This window comes from Dryobates pubescens, chromosome 22 (genome assembly GCF_014839835.1).
Source record: "Dryobates pubescens isolate bDryPub1 chromosome 22, bDryPub1.pri, whole genome shotgun sequence".
In the NCBI taxonomy this organism is placed as follows: Eukaryota; Metazoa; Chordata; class Aves; order Piciformes; family Picidae; genus Dryobates; species Dryobates pubescens.
The window spans coordinates 14,945,374-14,965,912 of NC_071633.1; the positions used below are offsets into that span (position 1 = coordinate 14,945,374).

Here is a 20,539-nt window from a genome sequence, read left to right on the forward strand (position 1 = left end):
GCAGGATCTGGGGGTACAGGACACAAGGGTGCAGGGTTTGGGGGTACAAGCCCCTGGGTGGAAGGTCTGGGGGTGCTGGGCCCATGGATGCAGGATCTGGGGGTACAGGACACAAGGGTGCAGGGTTGGGGGGGTACAAGCCCCTGGGAGGAAGGTCTGGGGCTGCTGGGCCCATGGGTGCAGGACTTGGGGGCACCACCACGATCTCCCCACCCCTGACACCATCCAGCCCCCCTCTTTAGGGGCCATGATGGAGAAGGAGCTCAACTGCCACCAGGACGCGGCCAAGCCGGCGGCCGGCGACAGGCTGGGCGCTGAGGGGACAGAGGCACAGGTGAGGCCTGGGGTGCTGCTCTCCCGTGGGTGCTGGGTGGGTGCCCTATCCCCAGGGCTAACAGCAGGGGTGTGGGGGCTCCCCCCACAGCTGGACGACTTTGTGGGTGCTCCCCCCGACTACAACGAGGAGGAGGAGGAGCAGAAGTACTTCCGCCGCAAGCGCCTGGGGGTGGTGAAGAACGTGGTGGCCGCCAGCCTGGCCCTCACCCTCACCTACGCTGTCTACCTGGGTATGGCCCTGCTCCTGCTCCTTGGACACCACCTCCCGCTGGCTCTGGGGGTGGGGAACTCAAAGGGTGAAGGGAGTGACAAGCTGGACCTCCCCTCCCCCCCGCCCCCAAGGCCTCCTGCAGATGCAGCTGGTCCTGCACTACGACGAAACTTACCGGGAGGTGAAGTACAGCAACATCCAGCTGGAGGACATCGACCACAAGGTCCTGATGGGCATCAATGTCACCCCGGTGGTGGCACTGCTCTACACACCCGTCCTCATCCGGTAGCACCTCGCCCTCAGCCCTGGGGGCACGCTGGGACCGCCCGCTGGGCGCTGGCACGGGCACCTGGCCAGAGATGGGCAGAGGGCAAGGCCATCAGCTTTGACACCTCTAAGGGCTGGCTTCTGCACACTGCCCACAGCAACCCCAGGCAGCCCTACGTGGGACAGAGTGGATGGAGAGCAGCCAGGCACCTGGTTGAACAGGAGCCAGCAGTGTGCCCAGGGGGCCAAGAAGGCCAAGGGCATCCTGGCCTGCAGCAGGAACAGTGTGGGCAGCAGGAGCAGGGAGGGCATTGTGCCCTGTGCTTAGCACTGCTTAGGCCACACCTGGAGAACTGTGTCCAGTTCTGGGCTCCTCAGTTTAAGAAGGACATTGAGAGACTTGAAGGTGTCCAGAGAAGGGCAACTAAGCTGGGGAGGGGTCTGCAGCACAGCCCTGTGAGGAGAGGCTGAGGGAGCTGGGGTTGCTTAGCCTGCAGAAGAGGAGGCTCAGGGGAGACCTTCTTGCCCTCTCCAACTACCTGAAGGGAGGTTGCAGCCAGGTGGGGGTTGGTCTCTTCTCCCAGGCAAGCAGCACCAGAACAAGAGGCCACAGTCTCAAGCTGTGCCAGGGGAGGTTTAGGCTGGAGGTGAGGAGAAAGTTCTTCACAGGAAGAGTAACTGCCCATTGGGATGTGCTGCCCAGGGAGGTGGTGGAGTCCCCATCCCTGGAGGTGTTCAGGAAAGGCTTGCCTGTGGCCCTTGGAGCCATGGTTTAGTTATCAGATGGTGCTGGGTGATAGGTTGGACTTGATGACCTCTGAGGTCTTTTCCAACATGGTTAACCCTGTAATTCTCCACCTCCCCATGGCAGGTTCTTTGGCACCAAGTGGGCCATGTTCCTGGCAGTTGGCATCTATGCCCTCTTCGTCTCCAGCAACTACTGGGAGCGCTACTACACCCTGGTGCCCTCTGCCGTGGCCATCGGGGTGGCCATCGTGCCCCTCTGGGCTTCCACAGGCAACTACATCACCAGGTAAGCAGCTTTGGGCTGGGGGTGGGGGGCAAGAGAAAGAGGTGGTGTGGGAGGTCAGTGGCCAACTGAGCCACCCTGCCACTTGTGGCAGTTGGAGGCTCTGCCTTTAAAACTTCCCCACAGACCTCCAGCAGAAGAAGTAGTACAGTGGAAACAAATCACTGCTGGGTGTGAAAAGGGAGAGAAAGCTCACTCTAAGCACTGCCACTGGAGAGGTAGCCACAGATGGAATCCTAGAATGGTTAGGCTTGGAAGGGACCTCAAGGATCATCCAGTTCCCAAAGCAGTTTCTCTTCTTGCTGCTTCGCTCTGGGGGGAGAAGCCAACTTGCTTCTGCTTGACCTTGGCTGTATTGACTCAGCATTAACTTCCCTGCTCCTTCCTCTCATCCCTTCTTTTGAACAGGGTGGGGGTCAGGGGGAGGCAGGCAAGGAGAAGCTAGTAGCTTCCCCTGCTCTTTGGCCAGGGTGGGGTTCCTGTGCTGTTTGTTTACTGTAAATCAGAATCACAGAATTGCTTGGTTTGGAAAAGACCTTTAAGGGCATCAAGTCCAGCTGTCAACTCAGCAAACCCCACCACTAAACCCCATCCCTCAGCACCACAGGAGTCTTTTAAACTCCTCCAAGGATTGTGACTCCACCACTCCGCTGGGCAGCCTCTTCCTGGGGTTGGTCAAACCTTGCCACAAAGAGATTGTTTTGGCTAATGCCCAACCAAATCTTCCCCAGGCACAGTGAGGCCATTTTTCCTCTTGTTCTATCACTTGATCCTAGGGAGAAGAGACCAAGCCCCACCTCCTTGTGTCCAGTTCTGGGCTCCTCAGTTGAGGAAAGATGTTGAGATGCTGGAAGGTGTCCAGAGAGGGGCAACCAAGCTGGGGAGGGGTCTGGAGCACAGCCCTGGGAGGAGAGGATGAGGGAGCTGGGGTTGCTTAGCCTGCAGAAGAGGAGGCTCAGGGGAGACCTTCTTGCTCTCTGCAACTCCCTGAAGGGAGGTTGGAGCCAGGTGGGGGTTGGTCTCTTCTCCCAGGCACCCAGCACCAGAACAAGAGGACACAGCCTTAAGCTGTGCCAGGGGAGGTTCAGGCTGGATATTAGGAAGAAGTTCTTCCCAGCAAGAGATTGGCCATGGGAATGTGCTGCCCAGGGAGGTGGTGGAGTCACCATCACTGGAAGCATTCAGGAAGAGCCTGGATGAGGCACTTGGTGCCATGGTTTAGTTGATCAGGTGGTGCTGGGTGATAGGTTGGACTTGATGATCCCAAAGGTCTTTTCCAACCTGGCTGATTCCATTCCATCCCATCCTATCCCACTACAACTTCCTTTCAGGGTGTTGAGAGCAATGAGGTCTCCCCTCAGCCTCCTCCTCCTCTCCAGGCTACACCACCCCAGCTCCCTCAGCTGCTGCTCATCACACTTATGCTCCAGACTCTTCCCTGTGGATACTGCAACTCCTCTCTGTTTTGTACAGATTCATTGCATCCCCTTGGAGACTGTAGTTCTGCTTGTCAACACAGCTCTCATTTGCTTCCAACTGGGCTGGGCTGGCAAGGCTAATGTTGGGAGGGAGGAGGTTGGGGGGGTGTTAATTTCACCCCAGCACACCCCCTTAGGATGGCACAGAAGTACTACGAGTACATCAGCTACAAAGAGGAGCAGGGCCAGGAGCAGGGGCGAGCGCCCCGAGGCGCCTCCAACACCTACATCATCATCTTCCAGACTGTCTTCTATGCCTGCTTCCACGTGAGTGCTGGTGGTGGGGCACGGGATGGGGGTGGAGAGGGATGGGGAGGGCACAACTGGTGTCCTAAAGCTCCCCTCCAAGCCTCGGTTGTGCATCTTGCAGCTGAGCTTCGTCTGCGCGCAGATGCCCATGGTCTTCTTCCTCAACAACTACCTCTACCAGCACAACCACACGCTTGCTGGGGTCAAGCACTGCGGTGAGCAGGGGGACACGGGCACAGCCTGGCATCAGGAGTGCTGGGAGGGAGGCAGGGTGCTGGTTAGAATGATAGAATCACAGAATTGTCAGGGTTGGAAGGGACCTCAAGGCTCAGCCAGCTCAAACCCCCCTGCCATGGGCAGGGACACCTCACACTGCAGCAGCTTGCTCACAGCCACCTCCAGCCAGGCTGCAAACACCTCCAGGCAGGAGGCTTCCACCACCTCCCTGGGCAGCCTGTGCCAGGCTCTCACCACCCTCATGGGGAACAACTTCTTCCTCACATCCAATCTCAATCTCCCCATTTCTAGTTTTGCTCCATCCCCCCTCCAGTCCTATCCCTCCCTGACACCCTCAAAAGTCCCTCCCCAGCTTTCCTGTAGCCCCCTTCAGATCCTGGAAGGCCACAATTAGGTCTCCTTGGAGCCTTCTCTTCTCCAGACTGAACAGCCCCAACTCCCTCAGTCTGTCCTCACAGGAGAGGTGCTTAGGCTGGGGTCAGGGTATTGAGGATGGGCACAGGTGGCAGCAGGTCAAAGCCTGTGTTTAGGTGGGGGATGCAGGAAGCTGTGGGAGCAGTGACCCAGACCATGCTGCCTTAGCTTGGCACTGAGGTGTGGCCTGTGCCCTGGGCAGGTACTCTGAGCCATGGCACCTTGGCTGGCTTCAACAAGACAGTTCTTCAGAGCCTTCCTCGCAGCGTCAACCTCATCATCGTGGAGAGCGCCTTGATGGCAGCTGCCTTCCTCGCCATGCTGCTGGTGAGGGCTCTGGAGGCTGGGCCGGGGAGGAGCCGGGGAGGGAGCGGGGCGGGCCGGGGCGGGACCGGGGCGGGCCAGGGAGGGCCAGTGGTGCCTCCCTCACCGCTGGTCGCGCTGGCACGGGCAGGTGCTGGCGCTGTGCGGCTCGGCCTATCGACCCACGGAGGAGATCGACCTGCGCAGCATCGGCTGGGGGAACATCTTCCAGCTGCCCTTCAAGCACATGAGAGACTATCGCCTGCGCCACCTCCTCCCCTTCTTCATCTACAGCGGCTTCGAGGTGCTCTTCGTCTGCACTGGCTTCACCTTGGTAAGGGGGATGCTGCTAGTGGGGGGGACAGAGGTGGGACAACTCTACTCTCCTCTCCTCTCCCCTCTCTACTCTGCCCTGGTGAGGCCTCACCTGGAATACTGCCTCCAGTTTTGGGCTCCCCAGTTCAAGAGGAACAGGGATCTGCTGGAGAGAGTCCAGCAAGGAGCTACCAGGCTGATGAAGGGACTGGAGCACTGCCCTGTGAGAAGAGGCTGAGAGCCTTGGGGCTTTTTAGTCTGGAGAAGAATGAGAGGGGATTTAATAAATGCTTATCAATATCTGAGGGCTGGGGGTCAGGAGGGAGGGGACAGGCTCTGCTCAGCTGCACCCTGTGATGGGACAAGGGGCAATGGATGGAAACTCCAGCACAGGAGGTTCCACCTCAACGTGAGGAGGGACTTCTTTACTGTGAGGGTCCCAGAGCACTGGAGCAGGCTGCCCAGAGAGGTTGTGGAGTCTCCTGCTCTGGAGCCTTCCCAGCCCCCTCTGGATGTGTTCCTGTGTGCCCTGTGCTGGCTTCTCTGCTCCTGCTCTGGCAGCGGGGCTTGGACTCGATGAGCTTCGGAGGTCCCTTCCAACCCTTACCACCCTGTGATGCCGGTTGGGTGACCCCAAGCTTGTCCTCCCCACAGAACTACGGGGTGTGTGCCCTGGGGCTGGAGAAGCTGGCAGATCTCCTCATGGCCTACGGCTTCGCGGCTTCGGCGTGCTCCGGCCTGGCGCTCTGCACCCTGCGCCTGCGCCGGCAGGTGCCGCTGCTGGCCGGTGGCCTCGTCCACACTGCCCTCCTGGTGGCCCTCTTCTGCTGGGCACCTGAACCCCGCAACCTCGGCCAGGCGCCTCTGCTCTACGCCATCGCCATGCTCTGGGGCATGGGCAGCGCCCTCAACAAGACAGGCATCAGCAGTGAGTGCTCAAAACTTGGCTCTGGGGCATGGCCTCGCTGCTGCCAGCTCCTCTCCTCGTGTCCCCTGGCATCACCAGGTTGTCCCCTCGTCTCCCTTGGAGCAGCCAGGTTTTCCTCTGCTGCTTGTCTCACGTACCCTGGCATGGCCAGATTGTTCCCAACACCTCTCCTCACGCCCCCTAGCACAGCCAGGTTGTCCCCAGCTCCTCTCCTCACAGCTGCTGGCATAGCCACATTGTCCCCTTGCATCCCCTGGCACAGCCAGGTTGTCCCCATCTCTCTTCCTCAAGTCCCTTAGCATAGCCAGGTTGTTCCCAGCTCCCTCTCCTCATGGAGAGGGTGGTGGTCCCCAGCTCCTTGGACCCACTAATGAGGGGGACAGACCCACAGCAGCCACATCCTGCTGACAGTGCCCCAAGAGGGGATGTGGGCACACAAAGGGCACACTGCCAGCCTCTCTCTTCCCCCCACAGTCCTCCTGGGCATGCTGTACGAGGACAAGGAGCGCCAAGACTTCATCTTCACCATCTACCACTGGTGGCAAGCTGTGGCCATCTTCACCGTCTACCTGTGGTCGGGGCTGCCCATGAAGGTGAGCGCGGCCGTCCCCTCCCCTCCAGCTCCTCCAGGTGGTTCCACCGCCAAGCTGCGGCGTCACAACCCCCCTGCTGCCATTCCCTTCACCCAGGCCAAGCTCTCCATCATGCTGCTGACGCTGTGGGCGGCGCTGGGGTCCTACCTGGGGATGGAGCACAAGCTGGGGCGGCACGTGGCCTACCGCCTGCCCCGCATCCCTCGCCCGCACCACACCGTGCGCGGCTACCGCTACCTGGAGGAGGACAACTCCGACGAGCCCGGCTCCGAGCCTGAGGAAGGTGCCAACGATGATGATGAACACCCAGCAGAAGCCACCAGCAGGGACAAGCTGCCAAATGATGAGGAACATCTGGATTAGAGACCTTTCTGTCCGGCCCCACCGCTGTGGGGGGCTCTGCTCGCTCTCTGAACCTGAGGGGGTGTGGGGGGGTGGTGGTCCCTGGTTTCTCACTGGAGTCTACCAAGTGGGCACAAGCTTCCTCAGGCAGGTCCACAGACCTCAAACCAGGACCACAGACTCCTCCCAGATAGGCCAGAGCAGTAGACCCCCCCAGACCAGGCCGACAGCCCCCCTCTCATCCTCAGGCCAGACTCTCAGCCCCCAGCCCAGGCTTGCAGCCCTTGGATCAGGCCCACAGACTCTAAACCAGGCCCACAAGTTCTCAGGAAGCCTGCCAGGTAGACCCATAACTTCCTCAGACCAGGCCCACAGCCTCTCAGGAAGCTCTCCAGGCAGGTCCACAGACCTTCAGCCAGACCCACAGCCTCCCAGAGTGACCCACAGTCCCCTCAGGAAGGCCCACGGCTCCTCAGACCACATCTTCAGAACCTAGACAGACCCCCAGCCCGCCAACACTGATACGAAGCACCCCCAAACAGTGCTCACAACCCCGCAGAGAGACCCATAGCCCCCTCCGGCAGGTACACAGACCCTCAACCAGGCCCACCGCCTCCTCAGGTAGGTCCACAACCCACCCCAGGCCGTATCTACAGACCCCCAGCCCTCCGTGACTGACACTCGGCACCCCCAAACCAGGCCCACACCACCTCCGGACCGACCAGCCTCCCTCCCTCCCTCCTTTTACTCCCCCCACAAACGAATAAATCCTCTCCCTCCGCCATCCTCCGCCTCACCTCCCTCCGCCATCCTCCGCCTCACCTCCCTCCGCCATCCTCCGCCTCACCTCCCTCCACGAAGGGCCACGGCCGCAGGCGCGGGCCCGCGCAGCGCACGGAGGGGAACTACAGCTCCCGGGGCGAGCGGCGCCGGCGCGCGTTGCACGCCGGGAATTGCAGTTCCCGGCCGCCAGGGCCCTCCCCGCGGCGCCTCCGCCCGCGGACCACATTCCCCAGCATGCCCCGCGCCGCGGGGCGTCACGGGGGCGCGCCGCGGAGGCGCGCTGCGGCCTGTTGTTGTGGCGGCGCGGCCCGCGGTTCACCCCCGGCAGCCCCCGGTAGCGATGAGCGATAACGATGACATCGAGGTGGAGAGCGACGTGAGTCAGGGATCGGATCCCCGGGGGAATCCTTTCCCCCCCCCGCGGCTTCCCCACGGTGTTGGGGCAGCGGGGGGGTAACGTTTGGTTTCTTTCTTTCCTTCCCTTCCTTCATCGTGGGCCTGTTTCCCGGTGCCCCCCCTCCCCCCCCCCCGAAAAAAAACAAACAAACCTTCCTCTTCCTCTTCTTCCTCCTCCCCGACGGCCCCGGTCCCCCCTTTTAGGAGGAGCAGCCGAGGTTTCAGTCCGCGGTACGTTGCTGCCGCCCGCCCCCGGCCCCCCTTACAGACTCACACACCCCCCCTCCCCTTGCCGGTACCGGGAGCACGTGGGGGGGAAAGGGGGGGGTGTTACTGTCGTGACACGGGGAGGGTCGTGACATAGGGAGAGGGGACCTGCGGGCTGGGTGTTTGGAGGGGGAAAGGGTGGTTCGGGGTGTGCTGTGGGGTTGGGGTTCTTGCGTGGGGGGCTGTTGTTTGGGGGGGGGTTGGGGAGGGCAAACTTGTGGGTGTGGGGTTCGGGCCGGGGCTGTGCTGTGGGGTTTGTGTCCTCTAGCTGGGGGCGGACGGCTGTGGGGCTGGGACTTTCCTGGAGGGAGAGGGTGTTGGGGTGTCCCTTGTGGCTGGGATCTTTGCTGGCGGACACTGAGGGGGAAGGTTTTGTCACTTGCTGCGGGAGGGGGGACACCCATGGGGCTGGGGCTTTTCGGGGTGGGGACACCTGTGGGGTTTGTGTCTCTTGGAGAGGGGGATGTCTGGTTGGGGGGGGGGGGGGTTGTCCGGGGGGGCTGGGATTTTTTTGGGGCGGGGAGGGGGACCCGTGGGGTTGGGACTCTTGGGAGAGGGCAGACATGTAGGGCTGGGGGGTTGCTGGGGGCCACACATGATACACCTCTAAGGCTTGTGTGCTTTAGAGGGGGTGTCCTGGGGGGCTGGGGCTTTTGGAGGGGGATGTGGGACTAGGGGGGATGCGAGTGGGACTGGGGCTATTTCGGGGGGGGGCATACTTGTGGGGCTTGCATCTCTTGGAGGGGGGAGATGTTTGCTTGGGGGGTGTGGTCCTGTGGGGTTGGGGGTCTTGGGGACACCTGTGGGGTTTGTGACTCGGGAGATCTGTTTTGTGGGGGGGGCTGTGGGGCTTGGGGAGGGAGGGGGATTTGGGTCATTGGAGGGGTGTGTGTTTCGGGGGTGGAAGAGGTGGGTCTGGGGCTCTTTAGGGGAGGGGAAATGTGGGGCTGGGGAGTTTTGGGGAGGAAAATGGGGGGAGCTTTGGGGTGGGTTATGTGTGGGGCTGTGTTTCTTTTGAGGGAAGAGGTGGGGGGGTATTTTTGGGAAGGGGGTGCATGGGGGGACAGGGACAAACACACACATGGGGCCATGTATTTTGGCAGAGGGTGGGCAGAGGGGTTGGGAGGGGGAGGGGGCCATGCCCTAGGAATGGGGGGAGGGGAGGGTGTGCAGGACACCCTTGGGCCTGTGCTGGGACCCCCCCTGCTCCCCATTTTTACCCCTAGAGTGGGAGAGCCCCAGCAGCAGGAAACCACCCCCGGGGCTGGGCTAGAGGGAAACCGAAAGCGCCAGGAGCAGCCTGCTGCCCACGGCCTCGCCCCACTGCTGCCGTCAGGGAGGCAGCCTGCCCCCAGCTGGCACCTGGGTGGAGGAGGGCTTGAGGTCCACTAGCTCCAAAGCTACCAACCTGGGGGTTGGAGGGGAAAAAGAAACCCAACACTTCAGTTCTTCCTGCCCTGGCTTTCTCCATGAGGCAGCTGCTTGAAACACCACCGAGGAGCTGTCAAGTTGGCTCCTGGGCGCTGCGGGGTCGAGAGGGGAGCGGGTCACGGGTCCCTGGTGGGTCGTGGGGCTCCCCCTCTGTGGTTCCACCTGCCCCCTCACCCTGTCCCTTCTGCATGGCAGGCAGATAAACGTGCTCACCACAACGCTCTGGAGCGCAAGCGCAGGGACCACATCAAGGACAGCTTCCACAGCCTGCGGGACTCCGTCCCGTCCCTCCAGGGGGAGAAGGTGAGTTTGTGGAGCGTGGTGGCAGCCTGCTGAGGAGCCCACCCACCCACCCTGCTTCAAGGCTTGGGGGTGGGAACCCACCAGCCCTGGGGCTCAGCTGTGGTTCTGTGCCCACAGGGCCTGCTGAGCAGCATTCCTGGGAGCAGGATGTGCTCTCCGGCCCTTCCCGCTCGCTGCCGGCCCTGGTTTTGTCTTTGGCAAGGTGGAGAAAGGGGATTCCACCTCAGCCACTTGGATCCTTCCAGGCTCCTTCTACCCACCCAGGGGGGAATAGTGGTGCTTGAGTTGGTGGCTTCTCCTGGAGGGGGGATATTTTGTTTCTCAGGGTCCAAAAATGGCCTCTCCCCAACGCTCTGCCCCCCAGCTGGGGACGAGAACTGGGTTTGGCTTCCCCTGGCAACACTGGCACAGGGGGATGGGGCAGGGAAAAAAAACCAACACCAAAACAACCCCCTGCTGACCACCCACCCCACCCCCAGCACCTCTTTGGGCAAGGTCTTTATCTTGCCTCGTGTCTTTTCCCACTATTGCAACAGGCATCCCGGGCCCAAATCCTGGACAAAGCCACAGAGTACATCCAGTACATGCGCCGGAAAAACCACACGCACCAGCAGGACATCGACGACCTCAAGAGGCAGAACGCGCTCCTGGAGCAGCAAGGTCAGCACCTGCAGGGGTCCCAGAGGACCTGGGGGGTCCTGAGGGGTCCTGCAGGAGCTGGGAGGGGTCCCATCAGAGTTAGAAGCGGTCCCAGGGCAGCCGGTGGGATTCTCGAGAGGCTGGGAAGGTCCCACAGGAGCCAGGAACCCAAGAAGGGATCCCACAGGAGCTGGGAAGGGTCCAGTGAGAGCCAGGAATGGTCCCAGGGAAGCTGAGAGGGTCCCACGGGAGCTGGGAACAGTCCCACAGGAGCTGAGTGGATCTCACAAGAGCCAGGAATGGTGCCAGAGGAGTTGATGGGGTCCCACGGGAGCCAGGGAGATCCCACAGAAAGCAAAGGAGCTGAGTGTGTGCCACAGGAGCCAGGGAAGAAGGTGACAGAGGAGCTGGGGGAGGCCCTACAAGATTCAGAAGGGGTTCCACAGGAGCCAGGGGGAGATCCCACAGGCAGCAGGGGATGAAGTGATAGGGGAGCCGGTGGGGAGGAGTCCCCCAGGTATCAGAAGAGGTCCCCCGGGGGGAGATCCCGAGAGCCAGGCAGGCAGCAGGGCCCCAGGGGCCGAGGGGAGGAGCTGGGCGCGCAGGGCCGTGCCCGAGGGCCCCGGGGCTGACCCCGCCGTGCCCCCGCAGTGCGGGCCCTGGAGAAGGCCAGGTCGAGCGCCCAGCTGCAGGCCAACTACCCCTCGACGGACGGCGGCAGCCTCTACACCAACGCCAAGGGCAGCACCATCTCCGCCTTCGACGGCGGCTCCGACTCCAGCTCCGACTCGGAGCCCGACGAGCCGCAGAGCAGGAAGAAGCTGCGCATGGAGGCCAGTTAGGGCCCCCCCCTCCTCACTCCACAGAACCCCCCCACCACAACCTGGCTGCCTAAAGACTTTTCTCTCCCTCCTCTCCTAGAAGCTCTTGGACTGCAGCTTCCCGACCCTTCCCCGGCCCCTTTTGCTCCCCCTCTCCCCCCAGCCCCTGCTCTAAGCCAGCCAGGGGGCTCGCAGCACCCACCCCAGCGACTTGGGAGGAGGGGAAGAGGGGGGTGGGGGCCACGAGGAAACATCATCGGCCCCCCCTGCCCCCCCTAAAATTAGTGAGCCCCCCACTCCTCCTTCCCCCTTCTGATTTTCTATGAGCGTTTCTATTTATACCTGAGGACCACAGCAGACTGGAGCTGAAGGACAAGGGCTGCGCAGGAGCCCGGCAGCCCCCTCCCCAAACCCAGGGTGGGGAACCTTTTTTTTCTGGGAGGGGGGGGGGAAGGGGAAGGGGTGGAGGGGGGGGTGTCTGGCTATTTATTTTCTGCATCTGCAACTCCACCTGTCCCCCCAAAACTGGGAGGGGGGAGGCAGCACCTGCACACCCCCCCCCCCCCCCCCCCCCCCCCCCCCCGCCTCTCTCTTCAAAGAGTGGGGGTCAGGCTGGTTTGTCCCCCCCCACCACCTTCTTTCTCCCCAACCTCCCTTGGCATTCTCTGACCTCTAGTGTCCCTTCCTTTGTCCCATAGGTGACCCCCCACACACACTCTTACGCCCCCCTCCTCCCCCTCCCCAATTCAGATTCATTCCATGGATCTAAGGTATGTTGTACATACTGCCCAGAGTTGTCTTGCAAGTTAAGGCTTCCCTTTACTATAAGACTATAAAGAATAAAGACAAAAACCAACTTATTTTATCCTTTTCCCCCGTGGTGGCTGCATGTTTTTGGGCTGGGGAGAGGCAGGGGGTGACACCAGGTGGGGCTGGAAGGAGCCTGGAAAGGGTCTAGAAGGAGCCTGGGAGAAGGTGCAGGAAGAGTTTGGAAAGAACATAGAAAGGGTCTAGATGGAGTCTGGAAAGGGTTTAGAAGGAGCCTGGGAAAAGGTGCAGGAAGAGTTTGGAAGGAGCCTGGAAAGGGTCTAGGACAACTTGAGAATGAAATAGGAAAGGGTCCAGAAAGATCTTGGAAGGAGCCTGGAAAGGGTCCAGAAAGAGTCTGGAAAGGGTGTGGAAAGAAATTGGAAAGGGTCTAAGAAGAGTTTGAAGGAGCCCAGAAAGGGTTTAGAAAGAGCCTCAGGTGAAACTGGGAAGGGTCTAGAAAGAGTTTGAAGGAGCCTGGAAAGGGTATAGGTCTGGAAAGGGTTTAGAAAGAGCCTGGAAAGGGTCCAGAAAGAGCCTGGAAAGAAAGAGCCTGGAAGCAGCCCAAGCTTGGTGTCAGGTACCCCATCCCCAGGGCCACCAAGGTGTTGGTTGGCCACCTGCCCTCCCAGCTGACAGCAGATGGGCAGCTCTTGGGTTGGTTTTATTGATGCCACAGCCCACGTCCCACTTGGCTCCTTGTCGGGAGAGCACCAGGGACGAGCTGGGGGGGACACCCTGGGCACAACAGGGACACCCAGGAGGGTGGGGACAGCCGTGGTGGTGTCACCAGGAGCCGGCGGCCGCGGAGGACCGGCCGGTTTTTGGTATTGCTAGCACCCTGAGGACCTCGCCGCACCCAAACGTGGCCACAGTGGCAGCTTCTCACCAACACACCCCCCCACACCCCCCCCCCCCGCCCTGCTTGGCACAGTCTGGGGTCCTGGGGGGGGGGTGGGCAGCAGCAGGACCCTTCCCCTTATTCTGCAGCAGCGTCCGAGGGCTCCGGGGCGGGCAGGGGCTGCTGCAGGAAGTGCAGCACAGCTCGAACCACCTTCTCCGGGCAGATGTTGTACACGGGGTGCGTGGGCTGCTGCGGGGGGAAAGGCAGTCAGTGCCTGGGCCTGGCCTTCTGCTGCTGCTTCCTAAGCTCTCAGGTTGGTCTTTGGCCTTTTTCTGCCTGAATCCAACCTCTCCTTTCGGTTTTTGGCCTTTTCTAGCCCTTTCTTTTTTTGGCTGCCTTCTGCCTTCTTCTAAGCTCTTTTTGGTTTTTTAGGTTTTGGCCTTCTTCTGGCCTGCTCCTGGCCTCCTCTGGCCCTTCTTTGGGGGCCTGTTCCTGGCCTCCTCTGGCCCTTCTTTGGGGGCCTGTTCCTGGCCTCCTCTGGCCCTTCTTTAGGGGCCTGTTCCTGGCCACCTCTGGCCATCTGTTCCTGGCCTCCTCAGGCCCTTCTTTAGGGGCCTCCTCTGGGCCACCTGTTCCTGCCCTCCTCTGGTCCTTCTTTGGGAGCCTGTTCCTGGCCTCCTCTGGCCACCTGTTCCTGCCCTCCTCTGGCCCTTCTTTGGGAGCCTGTTCCTGGCCTCCTCTGGCCCTTCTTTGGGGGCCTGTTCCTGGCCACCTCTGGCCATCTGTTCCTGGCCTCCTCGGGCCCTTCTTTAGGGGCCTCCTCTGGCCACCTGTTCCTGCCCTCCTCTGGCCCTTCTTTGGGAGCCTGTTCCTGGCCTCCTCTGGCCCTTCTTTGGGGGCCTTCTGGTTTACTTTAGCCCTTTTTTCCCGGCCTGTTTGTGGCTTTCTTTGGCCCTTATCTTTTGGGCTTCTCCCTGGCTGGCTTTGGCCCTGGTTTTGGCCCTTTCCCTGCCCTTTTCCCTCCCTTTGCCAGCACGTACCAGGCGGTTCTCGGGGCCGCCCAGGACCAGCTCGTGGTGCAGGTCTCCGCTGCCGAAGTGCTGGGCGAGGGACAATCCGCTCAGGCAGTAGCAGGTGTGGTAGAAATCCCGGGACCTGAGGGTGACATTTAAGTGCTAAGCAAGGGGTCTATGGCCACCAAGAAGCCACCTCCCCCCGGGCCCAAGCTGGCACTCACTTGCCCGGTTTGTCCAGCAGCCCCCCGGCCGGGCACTGGCAGCACAGGAGGATGTATTCCTGCAGCGCGGAGCGGTCAAACATCCAGCTGGACATGCTCAGTGCTCTGTCACCTGGGCAGAGGAGGCAGAGCAATGCTTGAGGGGTCCCCAGAGAGGGGGAAAACAATCACCACCATCACTGGAGGTGCTGGATGGGGTGCTTGGTGCCATGGTTTAGTTGATTAGATGCTGTTGGGTGATAGGTTGGACTCCATGATCTCAAAGGTCTTTTCCAGCCTGGTCTGGTCTGGTCTATTCTATTCTATTCTGTTCTACTCTATTCTATCCTTGTACACCCACAAGGTATTGGGCCAGCAGATGAGCAAACCTTGTTGCAAGTGGGGTAGCACAAAGTCCTGCTGAGGTTCCCTGAGCACAGGACGTGGGCACACCTAAGTAACTCCCCAGCCTCAGCTGGAAGGGGCTGGTGAAGAGCAGCTGAGGGAGCTGGGGGTGTTGAGCCTGGAGCAAAGGAGGCTGAGGGGAGAGCTTCTGGCTCTCTGCAGCTCCCTGCAAGGAGGCTGGAGCCAGGTGAGGGTTGGGCTCTTCTGCCAAGGACCAAGTGACAGGACAAGAGGAGATGGCCTCAAGTTGCCCCAGGGGAGGTTTAGGTTGGACATGAGGAACAATTTCTTCCCCTTTGAGGCTGTCAAGGCCTGGCCCAGGCTACCCAGGGCAGTGGTGAAGTCCCCATGCCTGGAGGGCTTTCAAAGCCCTGGAGCTGTGGTGCTGGGGGCATGGTTTGGTGGTGCCCTGGCAGTGCTGGGTTAAAGCTTGGACTCCACAATCTCAAAGCTCTCTTCCAACTTCAATGATTCCATGCCTCTGTGATTCCCTGACTCTAAAACCTTCACCCCTCCTTGAAGGCACTGTTTTGGGGACAGTGAAGCTGGGGAGCCCCCTGCAGTGACTCACCCTGGGCATGGAGGGCACGGTGGATCAGGGGCAGGAGCCCAGCTTGCCAGAAGGAGTAGCAACCATCCACCAGCTTGTTGCAGCGACCTTGGAAGCCACCCTCGAAGCGCATTTGGCGGCCGGTTACCCAGCGCTGCATGGCACAGAGAGGGACAGGGGACAGAGTGAGGACAGGGTGTGAGGACAGGGACCCTCTCCCAGCACAACCAACCAGCCAAGCTCCCCAGCTGAGAGCCACGGGGCCGCCACAGGCGGTGCCACTCACCAACAAGCTCTGGAGGTTCAGCAGATGTTCCTTCTTGAGGATGACCAAGGCTGCCATGCCACAGAAGGTGTAACCACCATGGGCCTCCATGCCTGGCACCCCACCGATGCCACCTTCCCAGTTCTGGCACCTAGGTGGGCAGGAGGGGTGAGGACAGCACCCACAGGAGAGGTCCTGGGTGGCCCCCCCCAGGTGCTGGCTCTCACCTCATGATCCACTCGGCCGTCCCGGCAAAGAGCGTGGGCGTGAGGATGTTGGTCAGCGAGGCCACCGAGGCAGCACAGTAGGCACTCCTGGGGGCCCATGGGTGCTCAGGACCGTGGCATCCCCTCCCAACCACGTCACCCAGCTGGCTGGAAGCGTGTCACAGCCACGTCCCCACCCCAAACCACGGTGTTCACCAACCTGACGTCCACCTCACCACCGATGTGCATGATGAAGGAGCCATCAGGCTGCTTCAGGGACTGCAGGTACTCCAGGAGCTTCTTCCTGCAAGAGCCAAGGATGCCAGGGGAAGGACACGCATCCTGCCACCTCCCCTGGCCCCCCAGCCCAGTGCCACCAGCCTGCCACCATACCTGTCGATGACCCCAAAGGCCTGCTCCGTGCCGATGATGCAGAGCGCATTGACTGCGGCATAGGTGGGGGCGAGGTGGGGGTGCTGGCCAGGACCCCCTCCAAAACCACCCTGGGGGCTCTGACAGCGTCTCAGGAACTCACAGACACTGGTAGGGGAACACACAAGGAGGGTGAGGAAGGGGGTCAGGAGACCCCCTCAGTCAGCATCACCATGGCTAATCGGGGGGGACACGGGGCCCTGTTAAACCCCTTTGGCATCCCCCTCCCCAGGGTCAAAGCCAGAGGTTATCTCTCTTTTTTTGTCCCCCATCTCTGTCTGTCACGAGGCACCAGCCACAAGAATGGGTGGCATTGATTGCCAGGGGCAAGACAAAGCACTCCTTTGGTGCCACCAGCGTGTGGGGACAGCGGGAGGTGGCACCTCCGGCATCACGTGGGTGGCCCCCGCAGCCCTGGCCAGGCTGGAGAGCTGGGGCAGAGGAACCTCATGAAGTTCAACCAGGGCAAGCACAGGGTCCTGCACCTGGGGAGGAACAACCTCCTGCAGCAGTACAGGGCAGGGGTGGCCTGCTGGGAAGCAGCTCCAAGGAGAAGGACCTGGCAGTGGTGGGGGATAACAAGTTGCCCATGGGCCAGCAATGTGCCCTGGTGGCCAAGAAGGCCAATGGTGTCCTGGGGGCCAGCAGGTGTGGCCAGCAGGTCAAAGGAGGCTCCTCTGCTCCTATACTCTGCCCTGCTGAGGCCACATCTGGAGTCCTGGGTCCAGGTCAAGAGAGACTGGGAACTGCTGGAGAGAGTCCAGGGCAGGCTCTGAAGATGCTGAGGGACCTGGAGCAGCTCTGTGAGGAGCAAAGGCTGAGAGCCCTGGGGCTGTGGAGCCTGCAGAAGAGCAGCCCCAGAGGGCAGCTGAGCAATGCTCAGCAAGAGCTAAAGGAGCTGTGGGGGGCAAGAGGCTGGGGCCAGACTGCTGAGTGGTGCCCAGGGCCAGGCCAAGGGACAGAGGGCACAAAGTGGCAGGCAGGAGGTTGCCTCTGAAGCTGAGGAGAAAGTTGTTTGGGGTGAGGGTGCTGGAGGCCTGGAGCAGGCTGCCCAGAGAGGTTGTGGAGTGTCCTTGTGTGGAGAGCTGGCAACCCCCCCTGGGCACTGTGCTGCTGGGCAAGCTGCTGGGGGTGCCCTTGGCTTTAGAGGGAGCTTGGAGTGGATGATCTCCAGAAGTCCCTTCCAAGCCCTAGCACACTGGGATCTGGTGCTGAGAGTGCCCCCAGCAGTTTCACCACTTACTCTGAGGCAACTGACTGGGGAATTGGCTCATCCAGCAGCTCCAAGCTGTGCAGGATCCAGTAGCAGAGCCAGGGGCGGCTGGCATCCAGACACTGTGGGGACAGAGGGGACAGCAGGGAGTGAGAGCAGGTCCAGGTGTGCCACGAGGAGCAGGTAAGGGAGGGAGAGCCTCCAGAGAGCATCACCGTGGGGCTGAGCATGACTATGACCTAAGGGGACACAAGGAGCTGCTGCCTCCACCCCCAGGGGACAACCAACACCCAGTGATAGCCCCAGGGCTAAGTGCTGGCCTCGGGCAAGCAAACTGGCGGCAGTGCCACCAGCACCAGTACCTCATAGGCTTCGGTGAGCTGCCGGAGGCCTCTCTTCAGGTAATGGAAGTGCTTCTCCCGGTGCAGGATTAATCTGGAAGACAAGGCAGGGCTGGGCTGGGCAACTGGCACAAGGGCTGATGTCACCATGTCGTATCTGGGCAGCTGCTGGAGGCAGTGGTTTGGGGACAGGGTTGAGTTGTTTGCCGTTATGGAGAGTTTGTGCCGCAGGGACTTACTGCACGTCGTGGTGGTTGTTCTTGAAGGCATCAAACACCTCCTGCACAATGTCCTCCACCTTGGTCTGCCACCAGCCACAGTGCCATGAGGGGACAAAAACCACAGTGAGCTCGGGGAAGTGCCTCTGCTGTCCCCCATCTCGGCCTTACCAAGCCCCCCAGCTCCCAGTGGCATCATCTCTGGCCAGACCAAGTGACCCAAAGCTGCTTGGTCCTGCCTGTGGAGAGGCTTAGCCTGAGCTGCCGAGGAGCTTTGTGCTGGGATTAGGCTGAGGAGCCATGGGGCTGGCCCTGAGGGTGCCAGGCTGCCAGGGGGCTGGGTCTGAGCATGTCTGTGGCATAGGGCTGGGATATGGAATGCCATAGGGCTAGCATAGACGTGGAGTGCCACGGGGCAGTCTCTGAGGGTGCCAGGCTGCTGTGGGGATGGGATAGAGTTACCATGGGGCTTGGTGATCCCCACCCCAGTTCCTCCCCACAGGCAGCTGCTGGCCCCACACTGGCCTGTGGTAGCAGCTCAGGCACTGGGGGTTTTGGGGAGCATGGGGGACCTCCAGCACTGCCCAAGGAGGCCGTTTGAACACAGCCATTTTCATGCCAGGGTTTGGCTCATCCCAGGACACCCCCAGATTGAGAAACCCGTGAGGCACCTTTCACCCCATCGGCACCCAGTGAACCACCACTGGGGACTGGAACAGGGAGGGGTGGAGGGAATAGGGCAGGGAGGGGCTGGGTGCCCCCCAAGACCCCGGCACCCTCCCCAAGCTGGTGCTGGAGCTGCCAGCACTGGTGGGTGGCAGCCACCCACCCTACTGAAACCCCGGTGTCCAAGCTGCTGGCACAGGCTGGCTGGGGCCAGCAGCTGCCTGGCGAGGGAGGAACTAGGGTAGGGGTCACCCAATGCCACGGCACCCCCATACCCCAGCCCCACAGCAACCTCAGAGCCAGCCCCACGGCCCCCCACCATATGCCAGCCCCACAGCAGCCTGGCACCCTGTACCCCAGCCCAACAGCCTCACAGCCAGCCCCGTGGGACCCCCTACCCCAACCCCATGGCACTCTCAGTGCCCCATACCACACCCCCGTGGCGCCACAGCACCCTCACAGCCAGCCCCGTGCCATCCCACACCCCAGCCCCACGGCAGCCCGGCACCCTCAGCGCCAGCCCCACGGGACCCCACACCCCCACTCCAGGGTCCCACAGCACACGCAGAGCCAGCCCCGCGGGACCCCCCTCTGCCAGCCCCAGGGCCTCCTGGCACCCCGTGCCCCACCCCGCCCCACACCTGCTCAACGGAGGTCGCGCTCCTCACGCCATCATCCCGCAGCCGCAGCCGCCGCCGCCCTCCGGGGCCTTGCCGGGGCTCTGTGGCCGCGGGGGCGGGGGGGACACCGGCTCCCGCCATGCTGCGGGGCGGCTCACGCCGGGGGGCAGCGGGGCGACGGTGGCCGGGCGGGGACAAGCGGCTACGCCCCGTGCTGCGCCAAACCACGCCCCGCTTCGGCCTGGGCCACGCCCCCCGCCCCTGCTCCGCCCTGTGCCGGCGTAGCGGGAGGGGGAGAGCTGCGTCCCGGCGTCACCGCGCTCTGACGTCATGGCGGCGCCTGCCCTCCTGCGAGGGGGCGGGGGGAGGGGTGGGGGCGGGGGGGTGCTCTGGCTGATTGCGTCATCGCAGTGCTGCGTGACGTCATAGAGAGAGCGAATGGATGTCTGTGGCAAGCAGCTTTCAGATCCTGGAGGCCAAGCCTTAACCCAGCGCTGCCAGGGCAGCACCCAGCCATGGCTGTGAGCACCACAGCTCCAGGGCTTGGAAACCCCTCCAGGGGTGATGGGGACTCCACCACTGCCCTGGGCAACCCTTTTGGTGACATTTCTCCTTATGTCCAACCTAAACCTCCTTGCAGGGAGCTGCAGAGAGCCAGCAGCTCTCCCCTCAGCCTCCTTTGCTCCAGGCTCAACACTCCCAGCTCTCTCAGCTGCTCCTCCCCAGCCCTCTTCTCCAGACCCTTCCCCAGCTTGGTTGCCCTTCTCTGGCCCTGCTCCAGCTCCTCAGTGTCATTCTTGTGGTCAAGGGCTCAAAACTGACCCCAGGATTCCAGGTGTGGCCTCAGCAGTGCCCACTCCAGGAGGACAATCCCTGCCCTGCTCTTGCTGGCCACACTCTTGCTGATCCAGGCCAGGCTGCTGGTGGCCTCCTTGGCCACCTGGGCACCCCCTGGCTCATCTCCAGCTGCTGTCACCAACCTCCTCAGGTCCTTTTCCACCAGGCAGTTTCCTGCCACTCTGCCCTCAGCCTGGAGCCTTCATGGGGTTGTTGTGGTCCAAGTGTAGGTCCCAGCACTTGGCCTTGTTGAATCTCCTCCCATTGGCCTCACCATGGATCCAGCCTGGACAGATCCCTTTGTAGAATCATCTGCAAACACAGAGGGTGCCTTGATCCCCTCATCCACACCGCTGATGGAGACATTAAAGAGAACTGGCCCCAACACTAAGCCCTGGGGACCCCATTTGGGCCCTGTCACATCATGGTGCTGCATCACTGCACAGCAGCACTCACCTCTGTACCCCAGCACCCATCTTTGCTCCTCTTCATCAACCAACTCTGCACCCCAACACCCAATTCTGTACCCCAGCAACCAACTCTGCACCCAACACAGCACCCAGCACCAACCGCAGC

The 20,539-nt window shown here is 61.7% G+C and overlaps 3 protein-coding genes across 3 annotated transcripts; 2 read left to right on the forward strand and 1 right to left on the reverse strand.

Annotated features, from left to right (window-relative positions):
- Positions 1–246: 246 nt before the first annotated feature.
- Positions 247–6,724, forward strand: UNC93B1 (unc-93 homolog B1, TLR signaling regulator). The gene is made up of 11 exons (XM_054171698.1): positions 247–334; positions 425–566; positions 679–832; positions 1,686–1,847; positions 3,460–3,589; positions 3,693–3,786; positions 4,425–4,549; positions 4,677–4,859; positions 5,495–5,768; positions 6,243–6,361; positions 6,458–6,724. Exons 1-11 carry the CDS (start codon positions 248–250, stop codon positions 6,722–6,724), a joined length of 1,737 nt encoding a protein of 578 aa, XP_054027673.1. The 5' UTR covers position 247.
- A 1,023-nt stretch (positions 6,725–7,747) lies between these two features.
- On the forward strand, positions 7,748–11,777 carry MAX (MYC associated factor X). The gene is made up of 5 exons (XM_054171951.1): positions 7,748–7,862; positions 8,087–8,113; positions 9,776–9,883; positions 10,420–10,543; positions 11,174–11,777. The coding sequence occupies exons 1-5, from the start codon at positions 7,827–7,829 to the stop codon at positions 11,362–11,364; spliced, it is 486 nt and encodes a 161-aa protein (XP_054027926.1). The 5' UTR covers positions 7,748–7,826; the 3' UTR covers positions 11,365–11,777.
- A 1,277-nt stretch (positions 11,778–13,054) lies between these two features.
- FNTB (farnesyltransferase, CAAX box, beta) lies at positions 13,055–19,371 on the reverse strand. The gene is made up of 12 exons (XM_054171935.1): positions 19,148–19,371; positions 17,862–17,926; positions 17,644–17,716; positions 17,312–17,403; positions 16,030–16,176; positions 15,857–15,940; positions 15,658–15,744; positions 15,452–15,581; positions 15,187–15,319; positions 14,232–14,343; positions 14,035–14,149; positions 13,055–13,243 (listed from the first exon to the last, which is right to left on the reverse strand). The coding sequence occupies exons 1-12, from the start codon at positions 19,265–19,267 to the stop codon at positions 13,130–13,132; spliced, it is 1,272 nt and encodes a 423-aa protein (XP_054027910.1). The 5' UTR covers positions 19,268–19,371; the 3' UTR covers positions 13,055–13,129.
- Positions 19,372–20,539: the final 1,168 nt, after the last annotated feature.